This window comes from Anolis sagrei, chromosome 3 (genome assembly GCF_037176765.1).
Source record: "Anolis sagrei isolate rAnoSag1 chromosome 3, rAnoSag1.mat, whole genome shotgun sequence".
NCBI classification, from domain to species: Eukaryota; Metazoa; Chordata; class Lepidosauria; order Squamata; family Dactyloidae; genus Anolis; species Anolis sagrei.
The window spans coordinates 100445533-100458672 of record NC_090023.1 but is presented as its reverse complement, the minus strand read 5'-3'; the positions used below and the strand labels follow the sequence as shown (position 1 = coordinate 100458672).

The 13140-nt window shown below is 39.1% G+C and overlaps 1 protein-coding gene across 1 annotated transcript in view; it reads right to left on the bottom strand.

Moving 5' to 3' along the window:
* Window positions 1–2639: 2639 nt before the first annotated feature.
* The window catches only part of OCA2 (OCA2 melanosomal transmembrane protein), a 269025-nt gene continuing 258524 nt past the window's right edge, over window positions 2640–13140 (bottom strand). The window contains exon 24 of the mRNA XM_060769814.2: window positions 2640–7374. Within this exon, the coding sequence (XP_060625797.2) occupies window positions 7161–7374 (214 nt within the window). The 3' untranslated portion in view covers window positions 2640–7160. The remainder of the gene's footprint in view (window positions 7375–13140) is intronic.

Genomic DNA, 13140 nt, shown 5'->3' with positions numbered 1-13140 from the left:
ATTTGAATACATTTGCACATTAAATTGGTCAGGTGTTCATATAGGACACATCCAATTTTGTAGCATTTTTAAATAATTGTGTGGCTTTTCTTAATGCCCAAGCTATTTTATTATAATTATATATATGGATCAAGAAGGCATTTAACATTAAGCTTAGTCCTTTCTTACCCACTGCCAAAGGAAAATGTGTCACTAAATGCTTCTCTTTCAGTCTGTGCCATTTTTAAAGAGAAGCCTTCAAAATTATTTGATCTAAATTCTTAGTAAGTCAAACTATTGTTAAGAGGGATAGAAAGAATATTTGAAAATAATTGAAAGTGTTTTAAAAACCCTTGGGTGGCTCCAAATTTTTCCCTTTGGCTGCTTCTATGATAAGAACAGGGTGGCCATCCAGTAGCACCATACGGGTTTGGCGCCACTGAAAAGTCAAAGCTACCACCTTCCTCCAAAGCAGCCCAGGGATTCGTGGTTGAAACCATCCTGGGGTCTGTTCAGAATTTGACACTCCAAATGGGCCCCAGGATAAAGTGTACATGTAGGCTGCCCCTTATGAGAAAAATCCCAAATTCATGAAAAATTTCACAAATCAAACATTCTGGATACAATTTGTGCAAGATCATTTTGTACAATAAACGTTTCCTGAACAGAAAATAGAATGCATACATAGAATTCATTTTTTCTGTGCAGAAAAGGCTATTGGCTACTCAGGAAATGCTGTAATGGGAAGTTATTCTGCATGAAATTCTGTACCTGCATAAAAATATTAATTTTTTGCACAGAAAATGTTGTTTTCTGTGCAGAGAGTATTGGTTATTTTCCCTGAAAAGCAACCATATGAAAATTGCAACTAGACTGAAAACTCAATGGTTTGCTAAAAGCTTGTAAAAAGAAGAACATGACTAAGATTAATTTGTTGCTTCCTTGAAGAAGAAACTTAGTGAAGAACTATATACCAAATTGCCAGTGAGAGCTGCAATCTTCCAAAAGTACATTACTATGTTCATATAATGAAGGTTCTATTATCACAATTATGAAACAGATCATTCACTTAGAAAATCCAGCAAAATCCAGATTGATAGATTCTCATCCTTAGCTTGTCCAATCTGGAGGATTTTTCATATGCTGAATATATTCTCCAATGTGACATGTATTGCTTCATGAAAGTATTTAATAGCTCACATATGAGGGCATTCATTAAAGATTTCCCCTGACCCAATTCTATTTATCACAGGACACTGAAACTGCACATGTGTAATGATATACGTCTCTAAAGATTATGTGCCAATTTACAACTTAGAACTGATAACGGTCTTGATTTTACAGGTGTTGAAGTGGTGTGAGGTTTGATAATGGACTCAGTGGAATACAGAGCAGTCATCAAGTTCCTTTACTTGAAAGGTCACTCACCAAAGGAGACGTTCATGAGATGAAAGAGGTATGATGTAGTCAAGAACTGGCATCGTCAATTCAAATGTGGTCGGACTTCAATGCAAACAGCTCCAATTCCAGGGCAACCCCACTATGTTATTGATGAATACACCATCCAGCAAGTGGAGGTCACCATTTTGGAAAATCGCCATGTAATAATTTGCCACCTAGCTCAAAATATCAAGATTAGTGTGAGGTCCATGGGAAAAAAAATCATCCAAGAGCATCTTCACATGCATAAGGTATCCCCTTGTTGGGTCCCCCAGCTGCTCACACCTTTCCAGAAGCAGAAACAAGTTTAATGCTCTCAGGTTCTTTTGACTGTGTTCCATGGAAATCAGGAGCCTGATCACACAGGATGAAAGCTGTGTCCATCACTATGGTCCTGAGACTAAAGTCCAGTCAATGCAATGGAAACATCATGACTCACCACCTCCAAAAAAGGCACATGCCCAACTCTCAGCAGGCAAGGTCATGCTCACAGCATTTTGGGACCAGCACAGAGTAGTACTGATGGATTTTCTAGCAAAGGTTACCACGATCACTGGGGCATACTATGCTTCACTGCTGCAAAAATTACGGGAGGCCATCCAAACCAAGAGATGTTGCATGCTCACCAAAGGTGTCTTCCTTCTGCAAGTCAATGCACCACTTCACAACTCACATGTTGTCCAAATGGAAGCATGCTCCTGTGGTTTTGAAATTCTACAACATCCCTCTTATTTACCCAACCTTGCACCATTTGACTTCCATCTCTTTCCAACAATGAAGTTACTTTTGTAGGTGAAGCATTTTTCAGATGATGAAACTGATTTTTGAAGTCACAATGTGTGGCCTTTGGGGCAACCTGTTGACTTCTACAATCAAAGTATTTACAGTTGCTTAAAAAGTTGGGAGAAGTGTGTGTCCCTAGCTGGCACCTATGTAAAAGGGACTAATAATTGTGTCAAGTTTCATTGCTCTCAGTCCACAAGAAGTGAGTCAGGGGAAATCTTTAATGAATGCCCCTCATACAACTCTCCCTCAAATCCTTTTTGGTTTCTTTTTGTTACCTTAACTAATCTGTGATAGTGAAGATAACTTTGTCACAAATAAAAGCATAAGTGCACTGATTATGTTTTAAAGCCTAGTTATACAAAACAGTGGGTGAAGTAAAAAGAGGAAGTGTGTTATTTTTAGACATAAACAGAAACAAAGATGAGAAAGCCTGGTTGCACTAATGCCTTTTTATTATTCCAATATGTTTGTCAACACATGTAGCATTGCCATACCAACATTGTTCTCATTTCTCTTCTGCCTCCACATGATAAGGTTGCCTTAGGCTCACAATAAGTCAGAATTGACTTGGAGGCACCAAGCAACAAAAATAGTTTAAGAATCTTTACCAATGTTCTTCTGTATTTGCATATCTTCCACCGGATGCAACTGCCTACACATAACCCCCTAATTATATAATTTGCTTTCTAATATATATAGATACCAAGATTCTGTGAGTTGTTCAAGTTCTGAATTCAGCTGTTGCACATTAAACTTGAATATGAATGATAAAAAGCCCAACATTTGCTTAATTCTATTAAGTCTCCTTAATTATACCAAGCAGAGGTATCCTATCTACTTAAAATGTCAACATTTACATTGATAATTTTTAATAGCTTCTCTTCCATCTCTGCTTCCTCTTTCTCACAGCACCCTGTTTCTTCCATGGTAATAAACATGGATTAAATGGTTGGATTTAAGAAAAGGTAAAGTCAGGCAAATGAAATATTGAAAGGATTAGTTGAAAAAATACACAAGTACAAATCTTCAGAAATAATTCTCAGCAGACACCGTCTCATTTGCAGTCACAGATTTTGAAATAAATGTTCCACATTAATACTGGTTTGGGGGAGAAAGGAGATATTATTTCTTAAATATTATTTCTCAGTATAGAGCATAAAGAGAGCCAGCATGGTATAGTGTTTTGAGCACTGGACTATAACTCTAGGAATCAGGGTTCAAAAACCCATTCAGCCATGGAAACCGACTTGGTCAAGGCACAAACTCCAAGTCTCAGAGGAAGGCAAAAAAAAAATCTTGCCAAGAAAACTCTGTGACACATTTACCTTAGAGTTGCCATAAGTCAGAAATGACTTAGAGGGGATACAACAACAATGAAGCATGCATTATTTTAGGCTAGTCCTTTGGGAACTTTCATAAAGTGATGTAATAGATGCTTAGCATGACAGTTATACACTCGCAATATAAATGGCTTTACATACAGCCACATAGTTTGCATTAGTTTTAAATCTTACACAAGTCAATTGACAAACAAGCCGCAGTGTAGAATGCACCTCCCTGCTTTGTAGTACCAATTATGATGTGTGAGTTGCAATCTGACACTGCCAGATGTGTGCAGGTTTGGATGCTGTTATTTAAGCTACTGAATCTGCTAGTGTTTGGATAATTCCGATGTTATCCAAAGAAGATTATGAAACAAACACAAGTATAAAGCCCCTCTTCTCCAACACATTTTGAAGAGATATTCATTAGGGGGAGAAGGGTTGCGGCTGTTGCTGGATCTAATTTGGCCTGAATTTTTTGTATAAGCATATGTGGCTTCTCCAAGTAAGTGCCTTGTCTTTTGAGATTAAAGCAGTTCCATTCCTCTGATCTCCTGAATGCTGTTCCCAGAAAATCTCTACCTTCAGATTTCTGCTTTCTTTTTTTGTAAACATCTCCAGCACTGATCTAGAGATACTCAAAGACACAGGCACAGTCATGTTCTATTTCTGTAGCCTGACAAAGCTTAAGTAATGTAGTCTCTTCTTTCACCCTGTAATGCCTTTCAAGACAACCTGTTGGCTTGTTCTTTTCAACTAACCGCCCTTAGTATTACATGTACAGGTGCTGTTTTAGTGAAGCAAAGGACAGCACTGATGTTTCTAAGAAATGAAGGATAGGAAAGAACAGCATTCTCCTCCCTATAATTCTCAAAGGAACTAGAAACACCACCACATGGTTCAACACCGGACAAAACATAGAACTGGCCAGGGCTTTAAAATCACTATGGAAGAAAAGCATTCCTACCATTCAGACATTTCTTGCGAAGTATTAATTATATGGAGAGCTACTGATATGAATTAGAAATCCCATGTCTTTCAGAGTGTTCATTGAAATGCACATGAAATACCAGATTGGACACACTGGCTATCAAATGGTAGTAAAAAAAGGTATTCATACAGAAAATGTATTCAAAATATTCCAGTTGCAAATAATCACATTTCAAAAGTTTCAATACATTTCTAGTAATCTGCAAAAAGAACAATTTCCCCATAGTTTTTTAATATTTCAAAATGTCTATGTCTTCTCATCTCCAATTTTCTCCAGTGATAGGTTTCTCTATATTACTGCAGCATAGCCATTTGATGAATTGCTTTGTAGAGTGGAGCCTTGAAAAGAAGACATTCCACCATTTTAGTATTTAAAATAGAAGAAAAGGATTCTGCTCCTTTTAAAGTTTCTGAGCTATTCTATGCAGTTGTTACTGGGTTTTTTTGGTGCTTGCCTCATTATTATTTTAGATCATAATGTATAAAAGTGGTATTGGATCGCAGAACTAGACAGACTTAAATGGAAATGTTCATAAGAGTTAAGTGCATAAATCCTGTTTTATGCAAGGTGAAAAACACATGACATTTTCCTCCACAGACCTTTTCTTTGTACACTACAGTAGACCTTCAGTGACCCCCATCTAGACTTTCTGCTTCCAGTCTGTGAGTTTCCATGACTTAATTTGTCAGTACAAATGTTCTTAGTCTTTATATCTGAGACACCGTCTTGGCAAACCAACTATTTTTCTTCAACTTAATAAATCTGTTTCCTAGCAAATGATTTTGATATATAGATTGTCTGCCCTTCCCCGTGTATTTTATTATGCACATTTTATGATGTGTATGTTGCGGGAGGGGGTAATAAGTTTAAAAGGTTTTTTTAAAAAAAATGTGATTTCATTCTTTTGCCAGTGCAATGCAGTCAGGAAAAATGTGAATAAATACAAAACCACTTTTTATTCCCCAATATGACCCATTGATCATCTTCTGATGGAAGTTGACTGAAGAGTTGCACTGGAGGACCTCGAAAGGTCATGATCTCTGCACTGTACCTATGTGTTTCCCCACTTACCAGAAAGTAGCCATTGCAATAATCAGGGATCTATTCTCTTGTTACTCATGAAGCTACTGACTGACATTCCCATCAATTGTTCATGTGAGCAATCTGCAGCATTGGGGTGGGGGTGATTACAACAGGGACCCTGATTCTGTCTGTTATACAAGAAATCACTTCCAGGAGGGCATAGAAAGTGTAGTCAGCTGCTTCCTGAGTGACAGGCAAGCACAACCCCATTGATTGCAGTGACCGCTTCCCAGTAGATGGTGATTGGGAGAGTGGGACCAGGATTCACATAGGGCCCTTCTATATTGTCGTATAAACTCCAGATTATCTGCTTTGAACTGGATTACATGGCAGTGTAGACTCATATAATCCAGTTCAAAGTAGATTGTCTGCTTTGATATTTGGATTATATGGCAATGTAGAAGGGACCTTAGTAGCACTGTAATTTAAGAATTTAGGCATACAGGATCCCATACAGGAGTGCAGCTCATAATTCATGAATTCTGGGGTCGGCCTTTACCTGAGGCAACTCCAACCGTTAGGAATTCTGTCACTCAGACTGCTCTTGTTCCCTTAATTATTCTCTTGCTGGATTGGGTTACTGGGCCTCCTGATAAAGGGATCTATTTCATAAGTCACCCTCTGGAATCGGATTATTCTTTCACAGAAGAGTCAGATGTCCAGGAATGTGCATTCCATTATGATTGTGGTCTCTCCAAGTCCAGGGAACTGGAGGATAAGGTAGTGAGGGGCCCTGCTCATCAATGAAGAGGTGGCAGATTCTATTCTACTTTTTTCTTAGACAGCAGATTCTCCGTTACTCACTGGCTACACTTTGATGACTCCATTTACTCTTTGCTGGCTTCTTGGATCCAGATTAAGGAGTTGTTATAAAAACTCCTGAGCCAGCTAATGACCATCTCTTGTTTCACCCTTCAACTTGTTAGATAGCCTGTGATTGACTTACACTGAATTAACTACTTGACAGCTCTGGTATACTAACCAGCTATTCCTGGGACATTGACTGACTAGTGCATGGAACAATCTGTCACACATATGCCACAAGTGATGGGGAGCCTCTAAGGATATTATTAGAATGGGAGGTGGTGGTAAGGGTTGGAAAAGTTGGAAAAGTTACCTTGTCTGGTGATGCTAAACTGGGTTCATCAGTTCTGAATGGTCAATACTTCTTCCTGCCTTAGCAGCAAGTGGGAGGCTGGTGGTCGAAGCCATCCTGGGGCAGTCTGAAATTTAACACTCCAGTTCAACCCAGGATTAAGGCCCTTCCACACATCTGAATAAAATCCAAGATTATCTGCTTTGAACTGGTATACACCGCAGTGTATCAGATAATCCAGTTCAAAACAGATATTGTGTGATTTTCTGCCTTGGTATTCTGGGTTATATGACTGTGTGGAAGGGCCCTAAGAGTCAGTGTAGAACTGCCCCCGCTTATTTAACTGCAACATCTGGATTAGGCTGATTTGTAGCAGAATTCACAAAGAATGAACTGCTGAAACAATCCCCATCAAATCCATATAAGAAACAATGCCCTGAAACTGTTTGGGAAAGGAACAGGCTCAAAAAGTTACTTTGTTGGATGACACAACCCAGAACAGCTCCAGGAGCAAGAAAACTGGAGGACTTTTGTTGTTGAGGTTAAAACAGTAACAGGAAAAAATCTGGATGCAGGTTGGTTGATCTTGCCAATTCTGTTTACGGTAAACGAGGACATTGTTATATTTCTCTTCACAATGTAGACAGTGGAGCTCTGTTATTTCCTCCAAAAAGTACCTAAGGGCATAAAAAAGGTAGAAAAAATGAACTTAGGATATATAAATCATTTCCATTTGCCCAGAGTCTTGGGATTATACATCTAATGTGCATAGTATTATCCTTGATTATCCAAATTAGATTTTAAAAATGAATCAATTTGATAGAACCTTTTTATCCCTTCTCTAACAGTATCATTTTCTAACATATAAATTGCCTCTTTTTTGTGTTTTTAGATGAAAATTAACACAATAATGATAGAGTCTCCCTATAATGTCTTTTAGAAGCAAAGCTTATTAATACAGGGCAGACTTTAATAAGCATTGAGATGCTGCATGGCAATAACTAGCCCGGGATGGATGCCAAAAAGAACAAGTGGATAAAAAGCAAAGGTTGATGTATTACCTAATTAAATTACCTTTCTATGTTCAATAACTGCACCTCTTAATATTCAAAATGGATTCTGTAACAGCAGTAATTGAATAGTCCCTCAGAAATGCTCCATCAGCACATAGGTGCATCTAAACTACTAAAGAGGGGGAAATGCTTTAAAATCTTTCTCTAAATCAAGTTACAATTGTCCTTATTTCAGGCTCACTTCTTATATCACATTTCTTTTGAAAGTAATAAAGACATAAATATTTGGAGTTTTGTCTCAAAATGACCCACTCTATTAATATGAATTTTGGAGGGAGCTGTGAGCTATAGTAGTTTGAGCCTTGGACTGGGACTTTGGGAGACTAGGGTTTGAATCCCAGCTTGGCCAAAATACCTACTGGGTAACTTTGGTCAAGATACATTCTCTCGGCTGCAGAGTAAAGCAATGACTTTTTTCCTGAGTAAACCTTAAAAATTGACAAACCTTGTCAATAAAAAGTGTGATGCCTTTCCCTTAGGGTTACAATAACTTGAAGTCACAAAACAACCATAACCAATATACAGCGAAGCACACAGATGACATGAGATCTCAATAGTGATGGGAAATGATTCAGGAAAAGTTAATACTGCACTGTTGGTTAAAGATCCTCAACATGAATCCTATGTACTCAGAATTACATCCAATTGAGCCCAGTGGGACTCAGAACCTTCTTGGGAGTGAGTTCCAATGGGCTTAATTGGCTATACTTCTGAGTACACTCCGAAGGAGTGACAACCAGTCCCTGTATCTCCAGTTACTTTCTTTTCAGTCTCAATGTTTCTGTCAACTTTTCAGTAATATACGGCTCTATATAAATAGTGAGTATTTTTGTCCTTTTCTGTGCAAATTATGGAACAGAAACAATGATGACTAATGGCTTCACTTGGTGTGCCTTGACTCCAGGGCTGCAATCACATGTATTTGTGCATAAGAAAGTCCAACTGGAATAAAGGAGGAGGGAGGTTGATGCCTTTTGGGGGAGGGGGAGCAGTAGAGCAGGCCAAATCAGCAGAGGGGGATGTCACGAAATACAGCCAAAGATGTTCAAAAATAATGAAAGACACAGCAAGAACCATTCCGTAATTAATTCTGCCAATCAAGTAGAAAAGAAACATCAACTCAAGCATTGATTTTACAGATGTGGAATGTCTTTTCCTAGATGAAGAAGTTTTGTTTTAATTATTGCTTGATAGATACAGATTGGCTTTCCACAAACTGCTGCCCTATAGTCAACTACAACTCCCATCACTGCATATAGAATTGTACTGGGTAAAGCTAATACAAATAGATAAGCAAATGGACAGATATCCAGAAATCTAGATTGCCATTTTGCTCCTAATTGTTGCCACTAGGAATTCAGATTGCTCTTGTAGCTTGTTAAAAAAATCTCTAGCTATATCAATCTGTGCTCAGCATGAACTGATAACATTTGACTTGAGCATCCCCCAACTCCTGATAAATGGCTGGCGGCCTTATAAAATGCCACATCTCACAAAGGTATGAATTAACTACATCTCATTTTTTTATGCCAATTCTGCTTTGCAACTTTGTTTAGAGTCAGGATGTTTCCACAAGTTAATGGGAGGAAACATGTTCCAAGGAATTCCTATGGAGAATGCAAGAGGACATTGCACAGATAATGAACTATTTATTTATTTATTTATTTATTTCAAGTACTTCTATACCCTAAGGGGGACTCAGGGCGGCTTCCAACCGGCATGCATTTGATGCCTACAATTCAACACAATAAAATACATAGTAACAATAATTATAAACAGTTAAAACATTACATTAATACAATAAAAAGCCAGCCTGGTGGTCATCATTTCGCCAGGTCTGTAATTAATACATTCATTCCGGTTATCATAGTCCGTTTCCAAAGCTTTAGTCATCATTGTCCTTGTCAGTCTGCCAGATTACCCAAAGGCCTGGTCCCATATCCATGTTTTTAATTTCTTTCTGAAAGAGAGGAGGGAAGATGATGATCTAATTTCCCCAGGGAGTGAATTCCACAGGCCACCACCGAGAAGGCCCTGAACCTCGTCCCCGCCAATCTCATCTATGAAAAGGGTGGGGCCGAGAGCAGGGCCCCTCCAGAAGATCTTAAATTCCTAGGCGGGATATAAAGATATTGCTATTGATAAATCCCGCATCGCTGCCACCAATATAAAGATATCGATCGCAAATCGATCAATCCCGCAACCTCTGCCACCAATCTGTGATGCAAGGGAACACTCTAGCTGCCCAAAATATTAAAGGTGTTTTTAAGACCACCAAGCACTGTGTCTTATTAGTTCTTCTTTTTTAAAAAAAACACAGTTGAGGCTGTTTAAGGAACTATAGCCACAAAGGCACACTTGACTCAGGCTTTTAAAATTTTGAATAATCGATGAAAGTTTATTGATAAAAACACAAGAAAGTAAGTGCTGTTTAATATCTTGGTTGTTACAGAGAAATTTTGGCTTTTGTCTTGAAATGCGTAATGGTTACATATAATGGTTCTGTCTTTGTTACAATACAGAGATTTTCTTCTCTTCCTTAACAAGCAACCCTAACAGGAACTGAATCTCTGTCAGGATTAATTCTGTAGCTTAGCTACCCTAAACTATGGCCTAACTAACTACAATCCAGCTATGTTTCCCCTCATAGCTGTTTCAGTTTGCTTCAGCTGACTTTGCTGGCAAACCTATGACAAACTGCCTTCTCCTAAACTATCTCAAGCACGAACTTCTCAAACACTCTTTCTCTCCCTACTCTAATCTCCAACTCCCTCTCTCACTGAAAAGGCTCTTTTCCCCTCCAAGTCTCTCTAAACTCCGCCCCTTTTCCTAAACCAATCCTGGCCGTTCTCATGCTGACTCGAGCCTAAGACACTCCCCCTCTCTAAAATGGTGCCTTCCCTGATTTAAAATGGCTACTGCTGCTTTTGCCAGGCCCACCTAAGCTGCAAACTAGCTGGCAGACTTCTCCTAGGCCCTGCCATCCAGGCTGAAAAAGGTAAGGGATCTTTACGTTCCCTCCCCACCTCGAGACGGTTTGCGGAGTGAAGAGGTTTGCAGACCTCTTCTGAAGCAAAGCCTAACAATATCCTAAGTCTAACTAACCCCTCTAACTAACCTATCTATCTAATCTATGTATATAACATTATCTATATACCTTCTGCAATAACCACATATGCAAATGTTAATGCTATACATTAAGCAATCAATATACACAATAAATACATTCCTGAAAAAAAACATGTTAAATACATTACAACAATGCATATAAACACTCTAACCTAGTAAATACAATACCTTTTTCAATCCTAGTTTTTACCTTAACTCATGGCTCTGGACAACGTATCTGCGATGACATTTTGAGTGCCCTTTATATGCTTTATCTCAAAATCATAATCTTGGAGTGCTAAACTCCATCGAATTAACTTACTATTAGTGCTCTTAACCTGGTGTAACCACCTTAAGGGTGAATGATCTGTGCAAAGAGTAAACCTTCTCCCCCATAAGTATGGTTTTAGCTTAGTGATGGCCCACACTATAGCCAAACACTCTCTTTCAAGTACCGATAAGTGCTGTTCCCTTTCTATTAGTTTTTTACTGAGATACAGCACAGGTTGTACCACACCTTCTTCATTTTCCTGTCCTAACACTGCTCCAAGTCCTACCTTGGATGCATCTGTGGTCAAAATGAAAGGTTGATCAAAATTAGGCGCTATTAACACAGGTTCAGTCATTAAGGCACTCTTTAGTAAATCATAAGCAGTTTGACACTCAGTTGTCCATTTTATCTTATCAGGTGATGTCTTTTTCGTGCAATCAGTTAACACAGCCGCCAGAGAACTAAAATTAGGAATAAAACGTCTGTAGAATCCTACAGCTCCTAAAAAAGATCGGATTTGTTTCTTGGTTTTGGGATTAGGCCATTCGCGTATTGCCTGTACCTTATCCATATCCGGCAATATGGAACCTCCTCCCACTATATGACCAAGATATTTGACATGTGATCTGGCCATTTGGCACTTAGAGGCTTTGACTGTTAAACCAGCCTCCCAGATTTTGTGCAACACCTTCCCTAAGTGTTCCAGGTGTTGTTCCCACGTCTGGCTATATATCGATAAATCATCTATATAGGCCTGCACAAAGTCTTTCATCCCTGATAACATCTGATCGATTAACCTTTGAAAGGTTGCTGCGGCGTTTTTTAGCCCGAAAGCGAGGACGGTAAATTGATACAAACCATCCTTTGAAATAAAAGCTGTTTTCTCCTGGTCCTCTGGATGCATAGTCACCTGCCAATATCCTTTTGTGAGGTCCAGAGTTGTTATGTATTGGGCTGACCCTATGGTCTCTATGAGCTCATCTATACGCGGCATCGGATACACATCTGAGATGGTAACCTGATTTAATTTACGGTACTCTACACAAAATCTGATGGTATTATCTGGTTTTGGGACTAACACAATAGGAGATGACCATGGGCTACTCGATGGTACAATTAAACCAAGGTTTAACATTTCTTGGATCTCTTTTGAGATCAGTCCGGCTTGTTCTCCTGTTACGCGGTATGGGGCAGATGCTATAGGGTTAGCTGTCCCTGTGTTTATCCGGTGACAAGCTAAATGGGTTTTACCCGGTATATTGGAAAATACCTCCCTATGCTGGTATAATAGACCCTTCAACTGTTGTTTCTGTGGATCTGTTAAGTTGGTATTCTCATCCACAGAGGGTAAAGTACAATCAGCCGTTACCTTTCCCCATCCTGACAGTGAAACTTCCCCATCTGTCTCCTGGGATACTTGCATAACTACCTTAGCCCTGGAGTAGTAAGGTTTAAGCATATTCACATGTAATTTCTTACACCTTCCCCCATCTATGTTTTCCCCCACCAGATAAGTGACTTCCAAAATCTTTGCCAATATTACATAAGGTCCCTCCCAAGAAACCTCCAGTTTCTTCTTAGATCTTTGTTTTAAAACCAGGACCTTATCTCCCACATCAAAACATCTGTGTCTTGCGTGAAGATCCGCTTGTTCTTTCTGCTTCAGCTGGGCAGTTGACAAACTCTCGGCTGCGCAGTCTCTCATGGTTGTCAAATGTCCTCGTAAGTCCTCGATGTAACTGTTGATATCAGTCTCTGGAATGTCTTCTGCTCCTGTCCATGTTTCCTTCAAAATGTCCATAGGTCCTCTTGGTGTTCTCCCATATAACAGTTCAAATGGGCTGAACTTGGTGCTGACTTGTGGAACTTCCCGATAGGCAAACAAGAAGTGTTGAAGTTTCTTGTCCCAATCATTAGGGTTCTTGTGGACGTACGCCTTCAGCATGTGGTTGAGTGTACCGTTGAATCTTTCCTTCAAGCCGTTGGTTTGA